The following is a 26328-nucleotide window of genomic DNA, read 5'->3' as shown; positions in this document are numbered from 1 at the left end:
CTAAGCACAAGGCTTAGGGCATCACTCTGACACTTAAGAGGAGGTCCAGCACCATAGAACTTTAACTTCCCCTGGGTGTGCCTGGAGTGCCCAGCACTAAATTGAGTTCCTGACTACCCCAGACTGTCCGAAGGGGTGACACTTTGAGCTTAAGGAGGAGACCTCTCACCCACCCCTGCAGGGCTGGCTCCAAATCCTCAGGACATGCTTGAGTCACTGCTGGGCTCACAGGTACAGCTTTGTAGGCTGCCTGAGATGTAAAACACCTGGACACTGACTCCCCAGCAAGCAGCCAGCCAGGCAATATTCCCTTATTGGGAAGGGTTTGTGCAGGATCGAAGTAGCACAAGTGTGAAACTGCTCTGCTGAGGTGTAACTCCAAGACTGGCACCCATGCTGTGCTGCTGCACACGCACTCAGAATACCAGTGACAGTCAGGCAAGAAGGGGAAGCTGTATGAGGAACAGCTGAGGTCACTTGGTCTGCTCAGCCTGGAGCAGACTGAGGGGAGACCTCATTGCAGTTACAACTTCCTCGTGAGGGTAAGAGGAGGGGCAGACACTGATCTCTTCATTCTTGTGACCAGTGACAGAACCCAAGGGAATGGCCTGAAGTTGTGTCAGGGGAGGTTTAGGTTGGCTAACAGGAAAAAGTTTTTCACCAGACAGGGTGGTCAGGCACTGGAAGAGGCTCCACAGGGAAGTGGTCACAGCATCAAGCTTGACAGAGTTCAAGGTGCTTGGAAAATGCTCTGAGGCACATGGTGGGACTCTTGTGGTGTCCTATGCAGGGCTGGGAGTTGGACTCAATGATCCTGACGGGTCCCTTCCAACTCAGTATATTCTGTGATTCTATGAAGACACCAAGAAAAGGGGAAACACTACATATGCTGCTACAGCCACTCCATCTACCTGTCTACAACAATACAGTCACCCCAGAGACACCAAAACCTCTGTCCACACTGCCTACCTTGGACATGGAGCTCCTAGAGGAGTGAAGGCTGCTATGGAGAGCAGCCACACAGCTCCAGCCCAAAGCACATACATGGAACTAATCGAGGGTCCTCACAACAGCAAGCACTTTTCAAGCTTAAAAATGTTTCAAGTAACATGTTGAGAGACCGGCAGTGCTCTTGTGTTTGGCTGAGAAGGAAGACACAACCAGTGCACTCCAGGTCCTCTTCCAGTGGCACAGAAGTTTTCACTCCTGTGCTCTTGGCCAGGCCCATGACCAAGTCTGTAAATGATGGATGTCCCTCTGCTTGCCCCAAGCCTCAGCGGCACAGCCCGGTACAAACAGTTGCAGTGTTCCCTGTCATGGACAATTTTTGTATGTAATCCCTCAGGAACTGTTCCATGCATGGCAAGAAGAAAAGGAAGCCCCTGTGTACCCATGGCAGTTTTATCCTCCAGTTTTATCCCCTTCATCTTGTAATCCCTAAAGCACAATTTTTTCCTTTCAGCTCTAGAAAATTTTTTTTTTTTCTTTCAGTTTGGCAGCAAATGATCAAATTTATTTTGTGAAGAGTCACAAAAACCCACAGCCCTGAAAATATGAGGAAAAAAAAAAGAAAAATACTCATTTTTCTGTAGTGCTGTGGCTCTGCCTGCAGGGTTAGCAAACAGTGGATTGCAATTATAGTTTGAGCATCTACTCATTTTATTGCAGGAAAAACATCAACATGTGTGCTGTATTTTTTGGCTTCTCAACAGAAGAGTAAATGCATATCAAATTGAGATATGATGTATAGTATATGAAGACATTTTGATCCATGCAGCAAAGTGAAATGTATGCAAATTGTTAGCAGTTTATACGGAATAAAGTTTTACTATACATGATTTTATGTGCTTGTACAGAGAATCTGTAATCCTGCTAAGGAATGTTAAGTCTACCTATAATAAATGGGGGGGGGGGTTTAGAATAATACACTTTTTTAGATTTGAACCAATGAATACCTAAAATATGGAGATTAAAAGTAGCATTGAAATACTCCAAGTAGCCAGAAAAAATCAACACATTTGTTCTTAATGACTGCATTATTCAGCGCTCTTCATTTTCCCTAGAAATACTTTGCTTTAAATTCTGTATTTTCTTTTGCCATGTTTCTCACTTACAAGTCTGCATGAGCTTTTGTACTGTTGCCAGGCTTATTTTTTGTTTATATACAGGTTCTTACCATGGAGATATGTCCCTGACATGAAGGCATCCAGTATAGGAAATGACACGCAATGCCTTATTCTTCTAGTTTAATTAATGTTCTGACAACCTGGCAATAAGGCTACAGTGAAGAAAAGGTCTCTGCAGGGAACCACAAGTTTTGAGCAATAAGAAAGCTGTCAAAATTTTACTATATATCTATAGTAACATATCGAACATCCAAAGATTTCTGGAAGGCATCTGTAGAAAAGAATTCAAAAGAAAAAAAGGTTAGCATAAAAATGATGTTCCTTAACCTGCTAAAAATAAAAGAATTACTTTCTCAGCAGCCAGAGTTGGAACTGGGTAAGCAGCCTACACTGACTTACTCATTTCATGCAGAAAGAAATTCCAGTTTTTAATGAGTGAGGACTGTTTGACACAAACAATAAAAATGATTATCTCAATCCCTGTTGAGAGTGGTTCTCTTCTGTGATTTAAACAAGCTGAATGAGGAGTAGATCTGTTCCACACAGTGATCCATGTAACCTTTCTAGATCTCTGTACCCAAACATGTGCACCCAGGTCTTCTGCTCCAAACTTCTTGTCCTTCTCAGCTGAAAAGTACAACAGCAGCATCTTGGCACAAAGGCAGGAAAAGATGTCCTCTCCTCTGACTGGTTTGGTATTTTGAGGAGCATCAAAGATGACATCCCCAAAGAGAATCCAACAGCTCTAAAGGCAGCCTGTAGTCACAGACCTTAGATCATCAGAAATATGTGGTGATCCATGTCTTATCGAGAGTACCATTCGATATTCATGATCTTACTGTGCTCTTTCACCATCCTCGCTTTCCCAGGAAGGGAAATTGAGAAGGAAACAGCAGCATCACCTGACTTCCTCCACTATCTCCACATCTCTTTGGCTGTGAACATGCAAAGACAGTGCTGTCTTTTCTGATGGATGAGCTATTCTTTAGCTACTGATGGAAAACAGCTGCCCATGATCACACATTTAATTGCCTTCCACACCAAAAATTCATGAAGTTGTACCATCCGAGGAAAATATAAACCAGCCACATATTTATATAGCATTCTGAAATCAGGATTTCTGACTCCCACAGTGTGAAGGCTACCCAATACAGAGCAGTTTGAATTTTCAGTCTAATCCCCTGTTTTCCCACTTTTTATTTTAGGAATGAGATTATTTATTTCTGCAAATAGATCCCAAATGAATCAGAGGGATCAGCTTCAGTCTCTTCAGCAGTCTGACTTAAAAGAAGAAACTGTGGATGGTGAATAACAGAGGTATTGCTGAAGACAAATTACTTTGAAGAAAGTAACTGTGACTATTTGCCCAACTATCAGATTTGCTTTTCCTATAATCAACCAAAAAAACCCCCTCCTGCACTCTTGACATTAGGTAAGATTTTTGTAAAGGATTCCAAGCCATTAAAAGGCAACACACTCAGGATACATAAACACATCTCTTTACTGATAGCTCCAGATATGTTTTATCTTTGCTTGAAGAGCAGCACTGAAGAAGCTATTTAAGGTTCTTGCACATACCCCAACCCCAGGCTCAGTCAAGGGAAAGAGCCCATGCTGACAGAGAGGAAGCTCCCATCCCCAGGAGGCAGGAGCTACAGGTTTGTTTACATCACTGGAGAAATCGTGTACTTGTCTTTGGTTGTTCTTCTTATTTTCTCTGAAATTCCCAAATCTCAGCATGACACTGTTCCCAGAAGTTTGAGCAGGACTCCCAGCTATTTGTTTTTTCTAATGATTTGCATCCTTAAGAAATAATCAAAAACAGCATAGAAAATGTAAATGTAAGGAAATGGGATGGGTATTCATTCAGCCATGCAGCTGGAATCCAGGAACTGCTGTAATTGCACACAAATAACATAATTTGCCTCCCTCGTAGATGTTTTTGCTTATTCACATCATGTCTTTCTTTTTCAGGGCTGTTGCTGAAGTTCCTATACCCTGCAAGATGAAACAACCACTTTCTGCTGTTGCCATCCCAAGCCTGAGATGTTGAGTTGCCCTAGGATAGCAACACCAGGGCTGGCATCCAGGGCATCACAGAGCAGGGCACTTGCTTCCCCACACAAACTGCTGGCACAGGTGGGAACTCTCAGTGCACTGGGTGCAATGGCAGAGGAAGAAAAAACAGCAGCTGGGACTGTACTGATAGAAATGGGGTAGAGGGAGAAACAGCATCACCATAAATACTGTAAAAACTCTTTAACTAAAGAGAATCAATGCAAACAGCACGAATATAACCAAGGCTTTTGCCGTGAGAGCGGTAAACAACTTTGCTCTCTGTCACCATCTCTCAGGTACGTTCTTCCTTTGCTGGATTTTGTAGAAACATGCTCCCTCATCTGGCAAGGCTGTCTTAATGAGAGGTTATTTATGTTACACTTGGCTATTCTCTCTTCAGAACTATTCTGATTCGGTATTTAGGAGGTGCCTATGTGAGAACTCTCATTACCTACGTGAAGACACAGGAAGTGCTCAGCTGCTAAACTACCAAGGCATAAGCTCCAGGAAAGCCTGCTAGCACAGCTCTATTTCCCAGCCCTCCCAGTCCTGTTTCATTCCTCTGCTCAACTATCTGAACAAAGTACATGAAATAATGTGCAGCACATATTTTCCTGAACAAGAATCACATGCAGAAAAGAAACTATTTGCATATGAGAAATGCTGTTCTGTAGAAAACCTGTATGTGCCAGGAAAATGGAACATATGTGCTGAATGGATTTAGGCAAAGCTGCACCTCTGCTGTGCTGCTTAAGAAAAATCACATTTACTACATCAGTCCAACACTGACATGGGCTTTTCATCAGCATTTAATCAAAACTGAACAAATATGAAATATGAATACTGAGTACAAGATGACAATACAGCATTCATGGTTCAACACACTGCACCAGGTTTTGGAAAAGGACCTCGCTGAAGCCGAACACCTGCCCTCAAGTACACAACAGATCCCTCTCCAAATATTCAAACAAGTCCTGGCAGGACAGAAGGCAGTATGTGGCAATAGGTTAGTTGAAAAAAGCACAGCTGCAACATGGGGGGACAGACAGCCCACAGCAGCCTTCCTGCTCTGCTCACTTGTGGGGGATCCCCAGGGAGATGTCAAGCCCAGGAGCTGGCTGTGCTTCTGGTGCGGATCTCTGCAAGAACCATTTCAAAAAATAACATGGAATTGTAGTGGGAGGGTAGAGGAAGAACAGAGAGGAATACAGAAGTCTGGTAGAGTTCTGGATATTTCAAAACATCAAATGTGTCAAAAGGGCAAGTTTATCCACAACTTCATCTCAGAGGAAAGCCCAGCCTGTTTCCCTACTGGAGTTGCCCAGATGCCTACCCAAACGGTAGGCAGTGAACATGTATTTTCTTTCAGTACTTTGCTCCCTGGTGGTGTTAACTCCCTTGGAAGAGCTGTAGAGCAAAGCCTTTTTGGCAACTGCAACACACCAATGGAAATGATTTATTACCAAATGTAGTTTGAACCAAATGAAAGAAATAGTTAGGGATACTCCTGCTGCTTTAGAAAAATGGAGTGGTCACCAGCAGAGGAGGAGTACAACACACTAGAACACTTCAAACATTAAGTCTGCCTGTGGTACTTTGGACATCATGTTCTCACTCTAAGACTCCCTGCTTACAGTCAGACATTCAGCTCAGCAGCATGAAAACACCTCCATCCATGGGCTGCTTGACAGTGTTGGTCTTATTTTAACACCATACTTCTGAGCTTCAGACACCTGCGTGGAGACTGGGTTATCCAAATACATGACTGATATATTGCTAATGTCCAGTAACAAGCAGTATGATGATATTTTTCAATTTTTTGTTTTGCACAGACACTGCCATTGTGCTGTGGCTTTTTAAAGACGAGTTTTCAGGAAAACATGAATACAGTCATAATAAGGATTGTACTTCTGCAGTTTCAACTCTGCTGGCATACACAAAATTTCTGTGTTGTTTTCAGATTTATCCTTTAAATGGTTTAAATAAACATGCACAAAAATAAAGAATCAAGAAGTTACCCTCCTCTGAGTATTGTACAGTTTATTCAAATCAGGCTGTTCATAGAAAAAGATGTCATAGAGAAGCTGAGATAAAAAACACAGTTTTTGCTATTAATCTCCCATTCAATTTTCTAGTGGAGCCATTCCAGTATCTACAAACACATAAAAATTTTGTATTGTCTATGATTAGACTTGCTAATCAAGCTGTATCTTTATCCCAATACATATTTACCAGCAATGATAAGGCTCTTTTGTAAGTTATGCCATCCTGTCATTGAGAAAACTGGAGAAGTTACTTCACCTCCAGCAGGATTCACTTCTGGATGCAGTAAATCTTCTGTTCCTCAGCTGTCTGGGCTGACCAGAACACACAGTATGCCAGCCTCCAGGCAGCCCTCAAGAACGTGCCATTTCTCACTCTTCGCTGCCATCTCTGCCAGTACAGGCGCAGAGGGAATATCTACTCCTGAGATACTTAACTGGGTACATTTTGCTCAGAGGTCACAGACATGTAGTATCTTCTATATTCTTGCTGGAAATCCAGTCCTCCACACTATTCTCCTGGCATGGCTGGCAGTTCCAGTTATGAGAGGAAAACAGTACCTGAATGATCTTGTCAAAATGGTACTTGGAGGATATTGGAACAATTTCACCAATGGCAAGAATGAATGTATTTTTACATAGTGTATAGAAGCATCAGAACTCAAAAGGTACTGAAATAAAAAAACGTATTTCTTTAATTCACCCCAAATGAGAGCCAACAGCTACAGGAATTGTTACAGTAGAAGCAGCAGGTTCTGTGAGAACCAGAGTGGGACAAATCACTGTCCAAGAAGAGTGAATCGACTACTGTATTACATCTGGATGCAGCCTTGCAAGCCTTTTTAGAAAATAAAATCTCCATGTTATGTGCATGAAAATGCAGCTGTTGATGAAGTCAGAGCTGTTCAAGGGCACTAATCTCTTCACAACTGATGATAGCTTCATTTCTTTTTCCATTACTTTCTCCTTGTAAGAACAAGCCCCAGCTCCTGGTAATGTCTAGATCAGCCACTGGAGACAAGCACTGTAAGTCTGTAATGTTTACAATACTATAATGCTTTGTGATTTGGGAATTATGAAAAAAATTGGGTATTTTTAAAAATATATACTGCAGCACTAAGGTACTGAAGGATTTCTGATTAAACTGTCTTGCTCTACCTTGTTTGCACAGTTCTTAAAACCACCTGTAGAAGAGGTGAAATCCTGGCCTGGGGAGGCTGAAGGAGGCCACACCTCATCCATGAAAATGGGGTCTCAGAACAGAATATTGCTAAGGCATCTAGTAAGAAACTCAGCAGTAATTTATAAACTCATTGACATGGCTATATAGAAATATTTCTAGTTTGTCAGAATAAATCCTACTATTCATCATCAGCGTAGTTATAGCCTACATCAATCATCTGCACTTCAGTCACCTTGTTCATTCTCATACTCTGCTGATTCAGCTTTAAATTTTATTTCACTGATAAGAGTCTTTCAGAAAGGTCAAAAAAAGTGTCTTCAAAGTAAGGAGAGTGGTTCTGTCTAATGGATCCTCAGTTAACTGCTCCTTCTCTAGTTAACCTCATTTCAGTCAAATTAACCACATTCCACAAACTTAGTATCCTTATTCTTTGGATTTACACTGGAAATAATCACCAATACTCATAAGGCTAGTATAGAAGAAATTAGATTAAAAAAGTATCAGCAACACCAAGTTTTCTCACTGCTTAATTTCTAGGACCCTTATTTTATGTCTAATTTGTGCTCCAAATTTGGAGCTGAAGGGTTTTGAGGGTCTGGTCTATTTGGTGGGAATGATTTGGGTTGTTGAAAACGAAGTTTTGTGACTCAAGTATTGTAGTACTTAACAAATCATTATCAGTCCCATCACATTTCATGTATCAAATTCTTATCCAGATCAAAAATTACAAAACCCTATGATCTACTGCTACTGTTTCACATGGACTAGTTCACATATGAATACCTCAAAACTTATTTCCACTACAGACTGCAGCCCCAGGCAGACATACAGGAGATCCATGAGAGCTGAGCTCAGCCCAGCACTAGCTCCAGGATAGAAGGGCACTGTAAAGTTTAGCCCAAAGTTCACATTATGGGCATTTTTATAAGTAAAAACAAAAGCAGGTAGTAAACATTTTTGAAACAGGCTATGTGTTTACATCCAAGCACTTCAGTAAGTGTGACAAATGTTGCCACCTCATGGACAGGTGCAGGGTTTGATCCAGCTCAGCGGTAGGAAGGAAAACAGATCACAGAGATAACTCATCGCTGCCCTTTCACACTCCCCTGAGGAAGGAAGCCAGAGCTTGGCTAGAAGGATACTTTTGTCACTTGGGTCTGAATCCAGAAGTATGGCTACGTATCCACAATTGGGGGGGGGGGAAAAAGAAAACAACAAAAAAAGAAAACATAAAAACAAATAAAGAAAAAAAAAAAGAGAAACAAAAAAGAGTAAAGACTACACATGCTCAGGGTATTTGACCATTTCTAATATACGAGCAAGGGGGAAAGACTAATGATTTTTCCTTGAAAAAAACATAATGTTCAACTTAGGACCTGGCATCGTCTTTTACTGTCAAACAGTCAAAGGGGAGCACTCAAGAGTAAAACATCTGAGTAACAGGCTGTGGGACCTGGAGTTTTCATGAGGGTTACAGAAATCTTCAGATTCATGAAGATGATAACCTTCAACTGGATTAGGGGATTTTAAAGCTCCAAAAGTTGAGAATCTTCTACTGGTAAGCTGCAACTGTAGTGTATTCTATCAGGTATTTCCAAGGATAAAGTTTTATGTTACAATATCACATTGGTTATTCACTATTCCACCTCTTTTGGGGAACTGCTGCAGGAAAACCCTGTCACCTGTTGAATTTCTCCCTTTCTGATGAAAAGGCAGCTGTGCCATCCTCCTCTTCAGGACAGAGGCTGTTACAAAAGCCATTACATGGTGTGTACCTTAAAAGTACATTAATTCCACACAGCACTATAATTAGCACTTCAAGTAACTGGATGAGCATAAAAGGACCATAAAATGTTAAAGCAAAAATAAAACATTTCAAGTTTGAGAAAGGGGTAAAACTTTAAGAATATTTTTTTTTTTTTTTTAAAATAGAGCTTTGTAAAAATAGATTCATAGTCAACATTTATGAATGGTCTGAAAAAGACAGTATGGTGACTAATTGGGAGTTTCCTATCATCGTGATCTCCATATAACAGGGTAACACTGCCTACATACTACTGAGGAGAAAGAAGAATTTGTACCAGCTTGATTTTTAAATATGTTCTTATGTTTATTATACTTTGCTACTCCACTGTCTTAAAATGGTGGCCTCAGGAAAAGCTGCTTTGGCAGGCAATTGCAAAGATTCCTGTGGAGAGGAAGTGAAAAGACTGGGCATACAAACAACGGCTGCTGCCATGTTCAAAGCACTGGGGAGAGTTCATAGAGCAAAATGCAGTCCTAAGTAAATGGGTTTCAGGCAATTTCAGTGTTAAGATAACATCATTAAGAGTAGAACAGATTGTGCTCAAACCCTGCTGTTTATAATTAACACATTGCTTCCAAATACTCCAGGGTCCCTGGTAAATAGTCCTCTGCTCAGATACACCCAGACCAATCAGAGTATTTTCATCGGGTTCCATGCTGGGCCAGCACCTGTTTGGACAAATCCAAAAGAGCCAAAATACTCTTCTTTCTGGCTAGCTAAGTAGAGAGATGAACACAGCTTGCCTTAGTCATTGTCACAGTGTCCATATGGCTGTGAAGCTTGTTTTCACAAGAAATCGTACAAGTACTTTATTATGTCGAAGTTCACGGTCCTATAAACAAAAACACAGTATATTAGAGCAATCTTCTTAACAGTGCTAAGACTTTAACCTGTTTGGAGACAGCACATGCGGAACATTCTGTACAATCAAAATCAAGCGATTCCCCAAAAGAAATGCAAGCAAGGATAAATGAATTCTTAATTTCTCTCATTATTTACAGTACCTCTCTTCTGATTATTTAAACTTCATAAAATTCTAGAAAAGAAATGTAGCAACTTCCTAGTAAAGAACAGAAGACTCTTATTCCGTAATTAAACAGTAAAAATATATCAATATTAAGAAGACTTTCATATGGCAAACTTGATGTTCTACTTGGTGATGCAAAGCAACAACCTTTTATGCTATTAGTGGTTTTGTTCATCTCCAAACCACCTGTTTTAGCATGTACTATGAAACTCCTTCATCTGTACTCATTTGCAGTCCGCATTCTTTCAGTCTTGACCGTAGTTGACCTATGTTCACAGCTAAATTTGAAAAATCCAAGAATGCCACTCAATGGGATAGAAGATTTTAAATGTACACTTTTGTACTTTAATGGCATGCAAAATGAAATAGCAGTAGAATAAAACATATAATTATTTTTTTGTCTCTAAACTCATTCTTCTATACAATCTAACACTCAGACTTTAGGGTTTACTGTTTGAATAAATAATGCAAATTACTGCATATAATGACAAGTATAAAATTAAAAGGGTGTTTTTTAAAGTATTTAGTGATGCAAAAATAACTGCTAACAATACTGAGATTAGCTAGCTGAATTCTTATTTGCTGGACTACAATAATTTAATATTCTCTGTTCATGCATCAGCCTGTAACCCACTTTTCAAAAAGTTTTTATAAAACATTGTATTGGACAGAGAAAAAGTTTAGAAATCCCCAATACGCATAACAGAAAATACTGTGTTGGAGTCTATTTAATAATCCAGTGACAAATTTAAAGACACTAACTGCCCCTGTTAGACTTGCATGACATTGTGTCACTCAAAAAAAGTGCTTTAATTACAAGGCTTTCCACAGAAACAAAATCATACACACTAACAAATGCTGACCTTATCAACTAAATGAAACAGAATTGTTCTGTCATAACAACTGGGTTTATTATAGACTCTGAAAAGATCCATTACATTCAATAAACACTAAGAGAGCCCTACTTCGGCTAGAGAAAAATGTATGAACTTAGATTTGAAGTTCTTAAAACAGAAATTATTTCTAACAAAGAAACATTGAACTTTACCTTCAGCTAAATGTTTAACTACTATGTGGTAAAAAACATGGAAATATTTCCACAGTGACTGAATATATGCCCAGAATAGAGCCACACATTAAGTTCGGCATTAATAAAGATTGTGCACTTCAGCAGTTACCACACTAAAAGCTACCAGGAAGAGACATAAGTTTTTTACTCTTTTCCAAAAACAGGTGGCTTTTTTTTTCAATGCAAACTTTACTTTTGCTTAAAAAACACAGAAAATGAAATGACAATCTGAACAGCTTGAATGGGGGTAGGGAGGGAAAGAGCATCCTTTTCTGGCCCATTCTCTGCACTCCTCAGCCTTCCATCAGGAAATATGCTGGAGTAACAAGGCTGAGATGGTAACAAGGCTGAGGTATCTGAAGATTTTAGTGACTAACAAACTTATTTTAGTACTATTGCAGTTAACAGAGAAAGAAGAATCAGAAGATGGGCTGCTTATTTGATATGTATTTTGGCTGAAATTCCAAAGTAGTTCCTCCTCTGTGACAAATACAACCAAGACTACTGCACAGATAGAAAATGAAATTTCTTAAAGCACAGAAGATCAGGCCCTCATCCTATAGCTCGTAGCCCCACCCAGAGAAGAGAGAAGCTCATTTATTGTGAGTTCATGAAACCTTGTCTTTTTACGGATCATCCTCCTTTAAGATTAAATAAATACTGTGGGCTGAAAAATGTATTTTAATAAAAATTGTAACAAATGGACAAAGCAAGATTTTAAAAAAAGGAGAAACAGGAGAAAAGCAGAGCAGGCCAACTTTAAAATCTATCAGGTCATTTAAATAGCCCTATTTAGGCAGCAAATAAACACCTGCAAACTACTTGGAGGAGGAGAAAAAAAGAACTACTTTCTTCCTCATAATGTGTAGGAAAAATCAGTTTGGATACATGTATGTGTAAATACATACATATATATACACATACACACACATCAGACCTAAAGGAAAGCAAGCCAAAACACTATACCATGCACTGAGGTTTGCAACGACAGTGTCTCTGACAACTACTTTCTCCAGTAAGCGTGAGCTGCATAACACAAGTTTTGATCCCGTTTTCTGGCCGTCTCTACCTTCCAGCAACTTTAATGGAATCATTGAAACTTCTAAGGATGTCAAAGTTGCAAGGGCTGTCATTTCAAGTATCCCAATTCAAGGATACATCCAATGTATAACTGTATACACAACGATCCATGTTGCTGAGCAGATGGTCTGCTGTACTTGGTTCCAGGGGGAGCTTTTTCAGGGCATCACTCACAAGTGACTTTACTGCTGGGAACAGCAAACTGACATAGCAAAGCTGTGGAGGTCCTGGCAGTGTGGTCTGGCCAGACCTGAGCCAAAGTTTCATTCTATGGCCTGTTCAACTGAAAATTGAAATTAGTGTATCTGTTGCATTTACTGACAAGGCTACTGGACACTTATTAGCTCAGGAGAGCAACGTGTGCACTGAGATTATGGAATACAGTCTACACCTCAGGTTCCTCTACAGTCCCACGTTACAGAGCAAAGTCAGCCTTGAGAACGTTTCTCCTCTTTGATACACGTCATTTCTGGGCTCTGTTCTGGTTATTGACTGTTTATCCAAGACTTGCTAATAAGGTAGCAGCAACAGGTATGAGGTAATGCTGGTGGCATTCGATAAAATACAAGACATAGGCCTGATTGTTGCCTTTATATTGCATGTATTTCTGTCTGCAAATTATTGCCATCTCTCCTGATAGATCTGGAATTGTTCTCAGACTTCACAACTGAAGGCTCTGGATAAACAAAGATGCTGACATACCTACACCCGCTCACTGAATTAGCTTGTATCAATCACAGATCACACAAGATAGTCTATGTGCAAGAATTCTTATAACCTATGTAGTTTTTATATCATGCACAACACTGTTAAGAACCAAACATAATTTCAGATTCAAATACCATAAATGTGCTTTTTGGTAATGAAATGGACTGACATTTTAGAGCACCATTTTCACATGAAGCCCCTGACCTTTATTAAGCACAAAGACAGTATGTTACTGTAACACATACTGCCACTGTAAGATAAATCTTTTTCAAAACAGGAATGGACTATACTTACCTTGGGTACAACATTTCTCATAAATAACATGACTTATTCAGTCATTCTTAGGAAACATCCACAGGTTTTCTATTCTGGTGTGCAAAGAGCTATAGACTGAGCAAATACTTGGTTTGAAGTCTCTTTCAAGTCAGCACATGCAATAGTAAATGAACTCTAACAGGCTCACCGGGCAATAGCTCTGATGAAGTCCAGAGATACAGTACATTTGTATCGGGGTCCATCAAGCTGGTCATTCTGGCCAACCATGGATAACAGCTGCAGTGTCACAAGAGAGGTGATCTATGGACAAGAGTGATGTTAGCAATTTTTGTTAACATGAACAGAAGTGGCCAATTTCTTGCATTTTTTTTTTTTTACATTTGGCATAATTCCCATTTTTCTCTGGAAAGTCACTCCTACTTGCTCATTGTTCACTTCCACATAGTTCTGCAGCTAGAAAACCCAGGAACGTACATACATCTTGCCATTACATTTTCAGCAGTAGCAGTAAGAGACACAGGCTAAACCCTTCATCCTTCCTATCAAAAGTTATCCTGCAGTTTTTATCAGAGGAACAGGTATAATAGGCATGAGTTAAGCATTTTCCAAATCTCTGCCTGATAATCAGGAAGGACTAAGATTTTCTTGCCTTTATCCCTGAAGATCACCTTTTGAACTTTCCCACTCAAAGTTGGATATTCCTGTGCCAGATCATACCACATTTTGAACAGATGGATGTATCACTCTACTCCAGATAAAACAGAATTTGAAGGTTGGAAAGAAAAGGCTGGAAGATTGTATGCTTGAAAAGAGCAGGGCCTGAGTTGAGAGAAATTTGCCTACAAACACACATACAGTGTCTTGACAGAGCCATTGATTATTTTACCAAAATAGCAACGTACCAGCATACTTTTTCACTGTCTTTGTTCTTCCAGTGATGGCTGCAGTACCACTGAAGTGCAGTCGTGGGGTGTCACCACTGAAAACATTCTGATTCAGGAAGAGACACCATAGTGATTCCATTGTCTCCTTATCTCCTCCCAGATACCACGGAAAGAAAGAGGTAAAAGCAGAATTTTTTTCCCTGGCCTTTGCAACAGATGCCACTGACAATGCAGGGCAACGAGGCTACATTCTGTGACAAACTGGTATCTGGCCACAGGTCTCATTTTCAAAGAGCCAGCCAGCCATGACCTACTTCTGAGTAATGATAATAGGACAGTAAGGAATTTCTCAAGAATAAATGTATCAGGAAAGAAAAGTGACAGTTCAAATGTTCAAGGAAGCACATTTCTATAAAAAGCATCAGCAAGTTCTTGCCAGTATCAATTAAAAAAATAATCCTAACTCAGTAATAACCCTGCTCTTTGCTGAAAGTACACTTGGTTTTCAATTTGTGACAGTGCTTGTAGGAGGTAGGAATAATATAATATATAAAAATGACGCCTACCTGTGGAGAATAGAAAAAAATATGGTACCCAAGAATGAGGCAATTTTTTTAACAGCCTGCACTTAACTTTCTTTCATATGGCATGAGACAACAATAGTTTGGATGCCATAATTCTGCAAAGTCTTTGGAGTTTGACTAAGGAATGCTGGCCTACACATAGTCCCAAAGACAAATTCCATTTACTTAATGCAGATATATAAATTACATTATTTATCAAATTCTAGCATTGACAAAATTTAAGAAAATTTAATTCCGTATATGGCAAATGGCTCAAATTCCAGTTCATTAATCACTTTGCACATATCACTGGACTGAGATAAACCTCAAATTTGTTAGGTTTTTATATTCTTAAAATACTCATGAGCTTGAAAGCACATTTTTCTCCTTTCTTCATTCAACAAAGTCCATATTCAGTCAGTGAATAAGCATTATGGAACCTGCTGTAACAATTGCACCTGGTGCATCAATACTGGCAAATCACTTCTGCACTACATACTTACAGCTGGTCTCACATTCAGAAATCACCAAATGAAGGAACAGCAGGAGCATTCCTTAAAGTTTCTCTTGACCACAGAAAACGTCTGCACAGTTTGGAGCTGGACCCATATCAGTTTTATGTGGGATGTAAAAGTGACTTTGCTGCTGCATTACAAATGCTCCAGCAATACTTCAACAAATACTGCATTTTCTTTTCCGACTAGCACCAAATGCTCTGTGTGTAACATGAGGTCAGCAATGTAAAACTCCTTACTACAGGCTGACTCAAGAAATCTGAACTAGCATCAGAGTGGACACAAAGTTTCATTAATGTTCTTGACTCAAGACATTAACTCTAAAGACTCAATATAGAATATTACAAGATAAATGAAACTATTGATCATCAGAGTAACAAACTTATTTAGGAAACTGCAACCTTTTACTTACTTCTTTCACAATACTTTAGTTTAATAAATGTCATCACAGGGAAGTAAGTGCTGAAACAACCAAGTCCTGACCCTGAGACCACTTAAAAAGACAGCTGTAGAGAGAACTGCCATTTTCAACTCATGTAGGCAAGAAACAGTCTTATCTCCAAAGAGGCTCAGTAGAGACAAAGAACATATATCTAAGGGGACTAAGTAGGGGCCAGCTTTCCTACAGACAGCCAAATGTTAGAAGCTAAAATACCTAACTTGTTAGTATTTGGAGTAGAATTTAACATGCAGTAGTTACAGATGCCTAGCTTATATATGGAGAAAGCCAGAGATCTCCCAAGGATAAGTCCAAAAGCCTGCCTGCTGAGGGGGCAGCAGCCTGGAGCTTTGTTTGCACAGCTTTTTCAGTGGGTTCAGGGAGAATCAAAACCAGCAAGGGAATTCTGTCACCCCCAAGCAAAGACTTCTTCATTTTTTCTTGCTTTATACAATATAGCAGGAGGGTTCTGCTGCTGAGTCAGCCACAGAAATGGACAAGACACCTATTTTGTGCAATAAATTGCTTTGTTTGAAAAGACTGAACTGTGGTAGATGGGGAATTATTAAGCTCCTCTAATATTCTGTGCTGAACCTAGACCAAATAAATAAAAGATGACTGTCTTCACCAAACGGTTCAGAAGTGACACAGAAGGTCCAAATCCCTTCTGACGCAACAGGCTTGAGCACCTCTGCTGAATGTCTGACAGCTAACTGGGGTGGGGGCAAAGGAAGAAGGAAGAAAAAGCCATGTATGGTGTTAAATCATCTCCAAACCTAACTTGTTCTCTGTTTCTGAAGCTGAGCTATTTTGCATAAAATTGCAATCATACAGTCTCTCTCTGTGCCCACCTAAGGCATTCACCAGGTAAAGCAGAATATAATGGAATGAACTGGGTTTAAGGCTGTATCTGTAGCAAAATTATAAAATTCACCAATGTTCCTGTCCTGTTAACTCTTTAAGTTTTAGGTGCCACCTATAACTTAAGCACTGAAAAACAATTACTACTTCAAAAGTTCAGGTGTTGTAAACTTTGGAGGCAATATGTTCTTAAATTAAGACACATCAAAAGTTTGAAACACAGATGGGAAAAATATGTATGCAATACCAAACTAATTGTACTTCTTAGCCAAAAATACACCACTGCTTTTGAAAGATTTAACTTTTTTTTTTTTTTAAATATCATGGGTACAGTGGCTCCATTTCATTATCACAAAAGCTTGAGAAGAAAACATCTGGCATGAACAGACTAGAAACAAGCCAGAAAAACTGTGTGGGTGATAGAAGAAAGAACATTTATTGAGAATCTTTTGAACAAAAGAAATTACAGTTGGAAGAAATATTCTAGAATTATTTGTAAAATTACTTAAATTGGTGATGATTTAATAGTAGCAAAATTTAATAATTAAATGAAATTTTCTACAGGAATAACAAGAAAATCTGAAAAAAAACCCCTTACTGATCTGAAAGATGTAGAGAAACAGGTTTCACTGGTATGTTTAAAAATAAATGATGATGGAACTTGCTTTGAAATATATTTGTGTGAGAAACCTGCTGCTGAAATCTTGGATCCAAGGTGAAAATAATCATAAAAGCACAGCAGACAATTGTTCCCAGAAGGAAATGACCACACAGACTACTTCTGGAGATTCATTGGTCAAACACAGACATTGAAACCTCTGGAAAAAATAAGCAACCCACGAGCCATCCTTCAAGGCAGCTTTTTTCCTATCAGCCTGGACTAACAGATGGGCCTTGCATAATTCCCCAAGCAGACACAAAGACTGGCTTTGTGAACACATGGCTGCGTGGAAGTGAGAAGGATTCCAGAAGCAAGGGCTGTCTGCTGAGAAAGGCTGAGCTCTTCCCAAGGACACCACTAGAAGCCAGGAAATATTCACTGAGGTATAAAACATGAGCAGAATGAGAACCCATGACACAGGGAAACACATGGTTAGTTTGGATAAGCAATGACAGACTATCACAGGAAAGAGTCTGGACAAAGTGTGGGACATACCTCAAATCCATAGGATAAAACTAAACAGAGAAAATGATGCTGGTTATTTGGGGTGGGGAGGAAGCTGTTTCCTCAGAGATATGATTGAAATCTCACCAAGTGTGCATTTTAAACTGGACTGAAAAATATTAATGAAAGGAGGAACCATTTCAAACTGGCAGAAATATACTAGATGATCTGTGTGGTTTTTTTCATCTCCACAGTTTATAATATTCAATTATCTTGCCCAAGATGTAACATTAACTCTTCAGTCTGGCTTACTGTCACACACAGATTTTGAACGTCAAACCTATCAAGAAACAAAGAACTTTCCATGCTCAGCACCACCAGACAAGGATACTATATTCTTTCACAATCACATGAATGGTGCTTTGCAGCACCATCATCCCATGACTCTCAAAGCCAGTGCACTTGCTCAAAACCTACCACTGCCAGGAGTCACATTCGGGCACACGGTAAAACCTCTGCTATGCAACAAGGCACTTTGGAACACCCGATGCCATTTACAAAATACATTTCAGTCAAAATGACTGTGCAATACTCTCCTGGAGTTAAATTCAATGACCCTAGTACAAATTATGTGAGCATAAAAAAACCTGCTCAAAATTATTTCTATGAAAATTATAGCCAGAGTAAGCTCATATGTCAGCCTCGTTTGAAAAGCTCATATAGAAAGATAACCATAGAACGTTACAACAATACATATTTAAGAGAGCAGTTGATCAAAATTGTTTTTATAAAAATTATTAAAAATAAATCAACATTTTTCTGAATGCTTGTACAAAACAATCAGGTTTTGATACTGAATTATGTTTTGTACAAGGCTTTTAATGCATGAAAAAAATTCAACAGGAGGCACACCCCTCCAGACTACTTAGAGCCTTCCAGCCTGCAGTTAAAACATTCATTACTAAGTGCTTCAGCTAGTTATTTTACCTTTATCTCATATTAAAGCAATCCAACTCTACTTTTAAACTACATTATGAACACAGTCAAAACGTTTTTGACATTAACAGAGGCACCAACAGACCCAGCCACAGCCTCAGCGCTGCTCCACAGACAGCACCCTGTGCCCCTCCCTTTGGTGACACACACGTAGGTGGCTGTGCAGGATGCCATGGGTCAAAAACACAGTGACCCAGCCTGCTTTGCAGTTTCTTTTATGAATGTTTGCATTTGATGTCTTTCTTTGCCCCATATTAGTTTGGGATTTTTTATGTTTCTGTCACATAAGTATTATTTCATTATTTTGTGTTGAGTCTCCAGGACCTTGATTTCATTTCACTCAAGGCAAATCTATGTGATTTACAGATTTAAACAAGTGACTCCATTCACTTTTTCAAAGCTTCATCGTATCAGTGGTTCAGTCATCAAGACGGACAAAACTTCCTTTAGTCTCTAAAAGACAATCCAGAAGAAATGCTTATTTACTCTCAAGTACATGACCTTGAATTTCTTGCTGTTAAACCCATTCAGTTTGTATCCTACCCACCACCTCAAAGATTTTTCTTGTATCTCTTCAGAACAGAAAAGTTTACTAAGCCCAAGGCATGTAACATTAAATTTTATCAGAAAATTCTGGTTTTTACTCTACAGGTCGTTAGAACCATTCCCACACAATATTTTCTCCATTGTATAATCACTGTTCACCACCTCTGCCTTATTCTACTTGGTCTTACCTTTTGTGACCCATTTACACAAAATGATGTGAAGAAACTGCCAATTTCACACACTTACTCAAGGGATAAATGTGCATATTTTGCTTTTTCCCTTTTCCCCTCCTCTTTCTGCAACACTCCACCCCCCTCTCCTGTCTTTCAAACCACAGAACACCTTTCTGCATAGTAGAAGCTGCCTTATCTCTAGACTATTCTCCTGTAATTGGCTTCCCTCGTGGCTTTTCTCTTCAATCTCAAGAGAAGCAAATGTATTTTCCTACTTCAAGAAGACACTTCCTACCCTTGTTCTATTCATATTTTAGTATACTTTCTCTTCAATTAGCAGTCTGTCTTCTAGGGTTTGTTTAGTGACTCTGATTAGCTGCAAATCTTGACTCATCAGTGCAGCTTCCTTTCAAATCTCCTCTGTACTTTCTCATTACCTCTACTCCTCACATCTTCTCTTCCCAAAAGCGCTATTAAAAACCACCAAAACCTACCACAGTTTTTCTAAAATGGGGACACTGAATCAAGATCCAGGAATCATCTCAGGAAACCAAATATAAAGCAAACAAGAAACCCAGAAGGAACTATTCTTCATCCAAAGTTGTAGTTAATCTGTAACACACTTTGCCTCTGAAAATTCAGTGCAGTGGTAGAGAGTTTTGTGGAGTTTAGACTGGGAATGTACTGGGTACATTCATGGAAGCAAATACAACCATGGGATGCTGAATGCAAAGAACATCATCTCCGTGGCAAGCATTTAAGCCACAGGTAATAAGAAGCTGTAATGTATACAGACTATGCTTATCCGCTGCTTTCTGGTCTTAAATTTTTCCTACTCATTCGATATTACTTAGAAGTAGTCAGACATTTACTGTCTAAGAAGTAAAACAGTGGGTAAGCCCACTTTTGGTCTGACTTAATGTGTCTGTTATGATACATTCATCAGAGATAAAGTGTATCATCTGCATCTTCTACATCCTACCACAGTTTCCCCTTTTAATCTTCTCTTGGGCCTCTGCAAGGGCTCTCTCACTACTAATTACTGTATTCTCCCCATACTTTGCAGTCTTTTTAAAAACAGAAAACCCCTCATGATGAAAATCCAGCTTCCCCCGCCATCTTCTGAAAAGCTTCACAGTATCTCAAAAGCATTTGCACAGATTAGCCTTGCCCACTCATTGTTACAGTAACATCACTTTTTAAAAGCAGTTCAATAATTTATTCATTTGGGAAATATTATTAAAGAAATCTTTCAAAGTGTTAATGAATTTGCTTTCTCTTCATTATTTTTATTCAATATAGAAATTAAGAAAAAGCCCTTTTTTTTTTTTCCTCTCAGCACATTTACTTAAGAGTTAATCAATTTGCCTAATAAGAAGGAAAATAAAAGGCAGTTCCACAACACTCTTTGCCTCGCTCTGCTCATCAGCTTTAAAAAGAAGTATAAAAACTCTACAGAGTGATGCATGGATAAATCAGTATTTCTGAGTCAGTTCCCTCACTTTGAGGATCAATTAAAGTACTTCATAACAGCATGAAAGGCATGCTAAAAATTTGCTTAATGTGGTATTTTCTGAAAGGATCAAATTATTTTCTGTACCTGAGGATTATTTGGAAATATTTTCAGAATTTTGTTAAGACCCCTGGAAGTGATGACAGGAGTTACTTACGATACTCAAACCCAAGATCTGAATGTATTTGCAATCTGTTGGAGATGTGTACAACTAATTTACTCCATAACAACCTGGAAACACATAACTCCTAAGTAGAAGGACTACAGATACAAATTACAGACAGCTAATTCAAAAGTACTCCCTTTTCTAGCTCTTACTTCCAAAATCTGAGAAATCGAAGATGGTAACAGATGGTCAAAGGAACACTTGGGGAACGATGTTTACAGTTAATTTGATTACTTAAGTCAGATAGCTTCATAAAGTGGACACCAGAAAAAGGCTGGCTATTTTTCAAGGCACAGGCAATAGCCAATAGAAGTATCCTTCTGCCATACCTTCATTCACTTTTGCAACAGAAGTCTCAGGTTCCAAGCAGACTTTTTTACAAGATAAGGAAAGCAACACAAAGCCTGTTTTCCAGAAGCAAACCTGCATGCAGCTGACCAAGCATATAACTTTAATTCCCCAAATGTAGAAAATTTTGCCTTTTCCCCCCCCCCTTCATTTATTACATCTGTCCCACAAATGGCAACATTTCTAGATATTGTAAGTCAAGTTCTATTAAGAACAGAAGAACGGTAATGTTAGAAATACTACCCCGTACCTGTGATACTGATAGGACTTGATGTATTTACAGAAGGCCCCTAAATTTTTAATGCTATTTCAGTAAATTATAGAATTGTGTACACAGTTACCAGCCTTCTACTGCTATATGAAGAATTTCTGTTTGTAAACACAGTTTTGCATGAAAAAATAATTCAAGCAATTAGGATTTCAAACCTGTCCTGAGGATAAAAATTTTGTATTTGGCAAGAGCAGAAATAATGAAATTAAAAGAGATTGCTCAGAATCAGATGTTGTCTCCTAAGTCTAAACTACCTTGCTTTCTCCAAGAAAAAAAAAGATATTCAACGTGTCTTAACTACAGTATATTTTTGGATGATTATGATAATTAAGTGTTTAAAGAGTATTGATCCAAATATTGTATAAAGAAACAAGACACTAAGAATTCTTTAATTAAAATAACCACTCCAGGAATATTTGACCCAAATACTTCTGGAATACAGAACTCAGGCATTTCAACCACAAGAATAGAAAAATAGTAAAATACACTGTAGTCCCAAATGGGAGTCTGCTCTGAAAAATAACAATTTAAAAATGCATTGATTTTAAATCTTGAGACTGTTAAAACAGATTTTTAGAGACCCTCCACAGCAGCATGCTGCTTCTCAACTACTCACAGGACGCAGAGGTTCTATAATAGGAATAAATAGTAACAAAACCAAAATAGAAACAACTTGTATCAATCACTTAAGTGTGTAAGCATATCATATGGGTACAAAATAAAGATCCTCCCTGGCTCAATCTGCTGTCTCTTGAAAAGACCAGCAAAGGATGCTTAGGGAAGTATGTAATAAAATTGTAAGCAAGAAAAATTTCCCAACATACTGGATCCTAGTGTTCTTAACTTCAGCAACTTTGGTAATTAGGTATAAAATTGTTCATACATGGGGATCTGACCTGTTGAAACATGACATTTCATGCTCCTCTTGTAATGTCAAACTGGAGCTAAAAAACATTGCTGATTTGTGTAGTTACTGCACTCATCAACACATTGGAAGAGAAATTTATTATAAGGCTGCACACCAAGAGATTAGAAGCAACAAAACTGCCTAGCTCTCAGCAATATATGAGAGTGAGTAATACTAGGTTTTATGCCATCAAACAGAGGAAAAGAAAAAAATCCTCAAACACCTGATTTACTTTCATCTAAGACAGCAATTAGAATTTGATTTTGGTAAGTCATGTCGGATAAACCAACAGCTACAAAGTTCTTGTACAACAGCAACTGCGACAAACTGTTACACTTCTGTTTGGAACACTTACCTAACAAAATCAGGACATTTAAGTTCAACACATTCCTGCACCTTTGTTTACAGGTACCCTTAAGGAGAGCAGACAAAACACCAAGGCTGAATGCAAGTTCCAGGTTGGCCGACTGTCACCACGCAGCACAAGGGAACAGAGGACTCTGCAAAGTCGTAGGAAATGGGAACATCTGGAATCTTCCCTCTCTGAGCTTGCCAGGAAAGCAAATAGCCTCATGGAGAATATTATATTCTTCATCAGTAAATCTACAGCATTTGGTTCCCACCAGAAGGAAGGGAAAGACCAAGATGAAGACTGTCACTCAGGAATTCCTCTAGATGCTTGATAACAAATAAAACAAGCCCCACTGCAACAGCACAAGGTGATGGTTGTAATCTACAGTGAGAAGTGTTGTTTTCATTAAAGAAATGTATAAGTTTAGATATGCTACAATAGAAGCTATAAATTTATAACATCCATTTCTAGAGAAAGCAAAGTTTTCAGCCAACCATGAATTGAAAAGTCATAAAATATTAAAAATCTAGGTTCAATGACCCATTAAATATGTTAGATGCAACTTCAAAAGATACCTATAAATATCCTTATATCCCTTGCATAGATATCCTACAAAGCGGTCATAACTACCAGTTTTTCATCTCTTATTCAGTTATACTTGGTTTTATCAGATAAAAAGCATGAAATATCATCTGTCAGCATGATACATCATCTGTCAGCAATTAACTGTAAATCAAAAAACTGTGTTCTTCTAACACAACACTTGTTTTTTATGCAGTTTCCATCACCCTTTAAGGCAACTGTGAAATTCTGCTAGTTATGCCATGTAGCACTTAGCTTTTCTAACCTGGAAAATAGTTTCTCACACTCTTATTTGGCAAGCACATTAAGTTGGGTAAAAACCTTACAGCTAACTACAGCAACCAATGAACTAGTGAACCAGTATGCTGCCACACCCATCAACAAGGCTGGTCAATGGATTAGACAAAGGATATGTGGGAAGCAAATACCTGCTAAAGGGAAGCATTTCTTACTAACAGTATGTAGTCAGTATCTCTCCTGCCTTCATAGCATTCAAGGATAATTCTGCTATTTAGATGGACAGAAACATTCAAAGTCACAACCACTCCACAGAGTCCTAAAAACATCTTGCTATATATACATTGTCTTAAAATTTGTCTAGTTAGCAAACATCGACTATACCAGCTCCTACATCATTGCAAATCATTTATGGGGCAGAGTCAAAATGTGCTGCACAAGGCATTTTCCATGTCTTTCAGGAGTGGAGTCGGGAAGGCATGTGGTGACAGCAGTGGTGGTTACAGTAACTTCTGGGGCAAAGCACTCCAAGGAGCTCAGCAGGGGCTTCCCAGAGTCAGTGAAACCCAACAGTGAGCAGAAAGATCCAGCAGGACCTGGCAGCTCTTGTGAGGGAGGCTGACATGGGGAGGGTGATGCCAGAGCACCTGAGGGAGACTGGAAGAGCTCTAGGGAGCACGAGTGACCAGGAGCACAGTGAAAAGGGTGGGCAAGCAGGACAGACAGGATGGGGCACAGCAGAAGGATGTGGAGGGGCAGTTTATGCATCATTTCCTGTAGGCAGGACACGCAGGAGAGTGCAGCCACGTTCCCGGCTCCTGAGTCTCAGCGGGGACCTTATCACCCTCTACAGCTGCCTGAAAGGAGTTTGAAGCCAGGTGGGGACTGGCCTCTTGTCCCAGGCAAACAGTGAGAGGACAAGGGGAAACGGCCTTATGTTGCACCAGGGAAGGTTGAGGTTGGACATCAAGAAGAACGTCTTCACTGAAAAGGTGGTCAGGCATCAGGCTGCCCAGGGAGGTGTTTGAGTCACCATCCCTGGAAGTGCTCAAGAAATCACTGGACAAGACACTTAGTGCTATAATTTAGTTGTCATGGTGGTGTTCAGTCAAAGCTTGGACTTGATGAGCTTGGAGGTCTTTTCCAAGCTTAATGATTCCATGATTCAAAAAGCATTAAAGAACCTCCACAAGGCATCCTATTTTAGTTTCAGTGGAACATAGTGTAGTCAAGGAACAATTTCTCATGCTTCCATGACTAACAAACTTATTTCTTTTTGCAGCTGATAGTTGTGATAGCCACTCTATTTTGTGAATAATCATTGTGTCAAGATTTCTCAGTAATATTCAGTAATTATAAATCTGGAAGTTTTGAACATTAAAATTAAATCACTTTAAAATAGGTTAATCCCCCAAAAGTACTATACTGATCACCAAACTGAAAAACCCATACAAGAGATCAATAGAAAGGTGTGAAAAAACAGGACAGAATCAAGCAAGCAATGAAGTCTTTTGATCTCAACAGATTAAAAAGTCACCTCATACTAAAATGCCTACTGTAGTGAGAAAACGCAGGAGAAAAACAAAACTGAACAAAGAGAAGCAGTTATGACTGGCAAAGACACTATTAGGGCCTGATGAAAAGCTACCTGTCATTCCAATCAACTGTTATATCTGAACATTTTCCCACCTCTTGGAAGCCTTTCACACAAGCTTTACATAACGGGCATGTAGCTCCCATGGTTATTTTCTGGAACCTCTTCAGTAAGCAGAAACAGAAGTATTGCTCAAGGATATTTTAAAATGTCCATTGCAGAACCTGCATTGCAGTCAATAAATGTTAAAAAGAACACCTATCAAAGAACCAGCTGGTCAGAAAGTGTTGCTGTAAGTCTGCTACTCCTCAGTAAGAGAAGCTCAAGCAGCAGAGACCAAAATATTGTGTAGGGTATGCTCTGGTTCTAAACACACACCCTGGGCGCCTGTCCCTCTGCCACCGAAGACTCAGACCTGCTTTTTAAGAAGTTCTCAACACATCTTGTCCAAGGTGACACAGTAACACAGGCAAGGTGTTACTGTCAGGAGCTGGTTATTGGCTCAGGACACACAGACCATTCCTCTGAGCTGCCAGACAGTCTGCACCCACCTAACGGCTGCGTTCAATTTTACAACCAGATCTTGCACATCTTGTCCTGCAGAAGCACTATGTGCTGTTAAAAGCTGACTAATTTTATCTGGAAAGTGCATCAAAACTTTGTCATCTCAAGAAAATTTTAAGACACAATTCTGCACTTAAAAACAGAGAAAAGAAAAAGGTTCCATACAAAGACTTTTCTGACTCTAAAACTGTTCTCATTTATTTTGTAACAGAGAAATCGTGCAATATAAATGTTACCATGGTAACAACTCACTTTATTGAACAAGAGAGAAAATAATTATCCCAAACCTGCATATCATGCAAGCACATGCAGTAAATTTAATGCTGCCCATTTTTC

General features: G+C 39.1%; 1 protein-coding gene across 3 annotated transcripts in view; it reads right to left on the bottom strand.

Annotated features, from left to right (window-relative positions):
* Positions 1-6209: 6209 nt before the first annotated feature.
* ORC5 (origin recognition complex subunit 5) overlaps positions 6210-26328 on the bottom strand; it is a 66654-nt gene continuing 46535 nt past the window's right edge. For 2 of the 3 annotated variants that reach the window (XM_042018393.1, XM_042018397.1), the window contains 2 exons: positions 13564-13676; positions 6210-10048 (listed from right to left, as the gene is read on the bottom strand). In XM_042018393.1, coding sequence (XP_041874327.1) covers positions 10003-10048; positions 13564-13676 — 159 coding nt within the window. In that variant the 3' untranslated portion in view covers positions 6210-10002. The remainder of the gene's footprint in view (positions 10049-13563; positions 13677-26328) is intronic. The other variant, XM_042018394.1, reaches the window with a different exon arrangement.

This window comes from Corvus kubaryi, unplaced genomic scaffold (genome assembly GCF_017639235.1).
Source record: "Corvus kubaryi isolate FWS band 111438036 unplaced genomic scaffold, C.kubaryi_AGA036_p1.0 137, whole genome shotgun sequence".
NCBI classification, from domain to species: Eukaryota; Metazoa; Chordata; class Aves; order Passeriformes; family Corvidae; genus Corvus; species Corvus kubaryi.
This window is presented reverse-complemented; position numbering and strand designations above follow the sequence as displayed.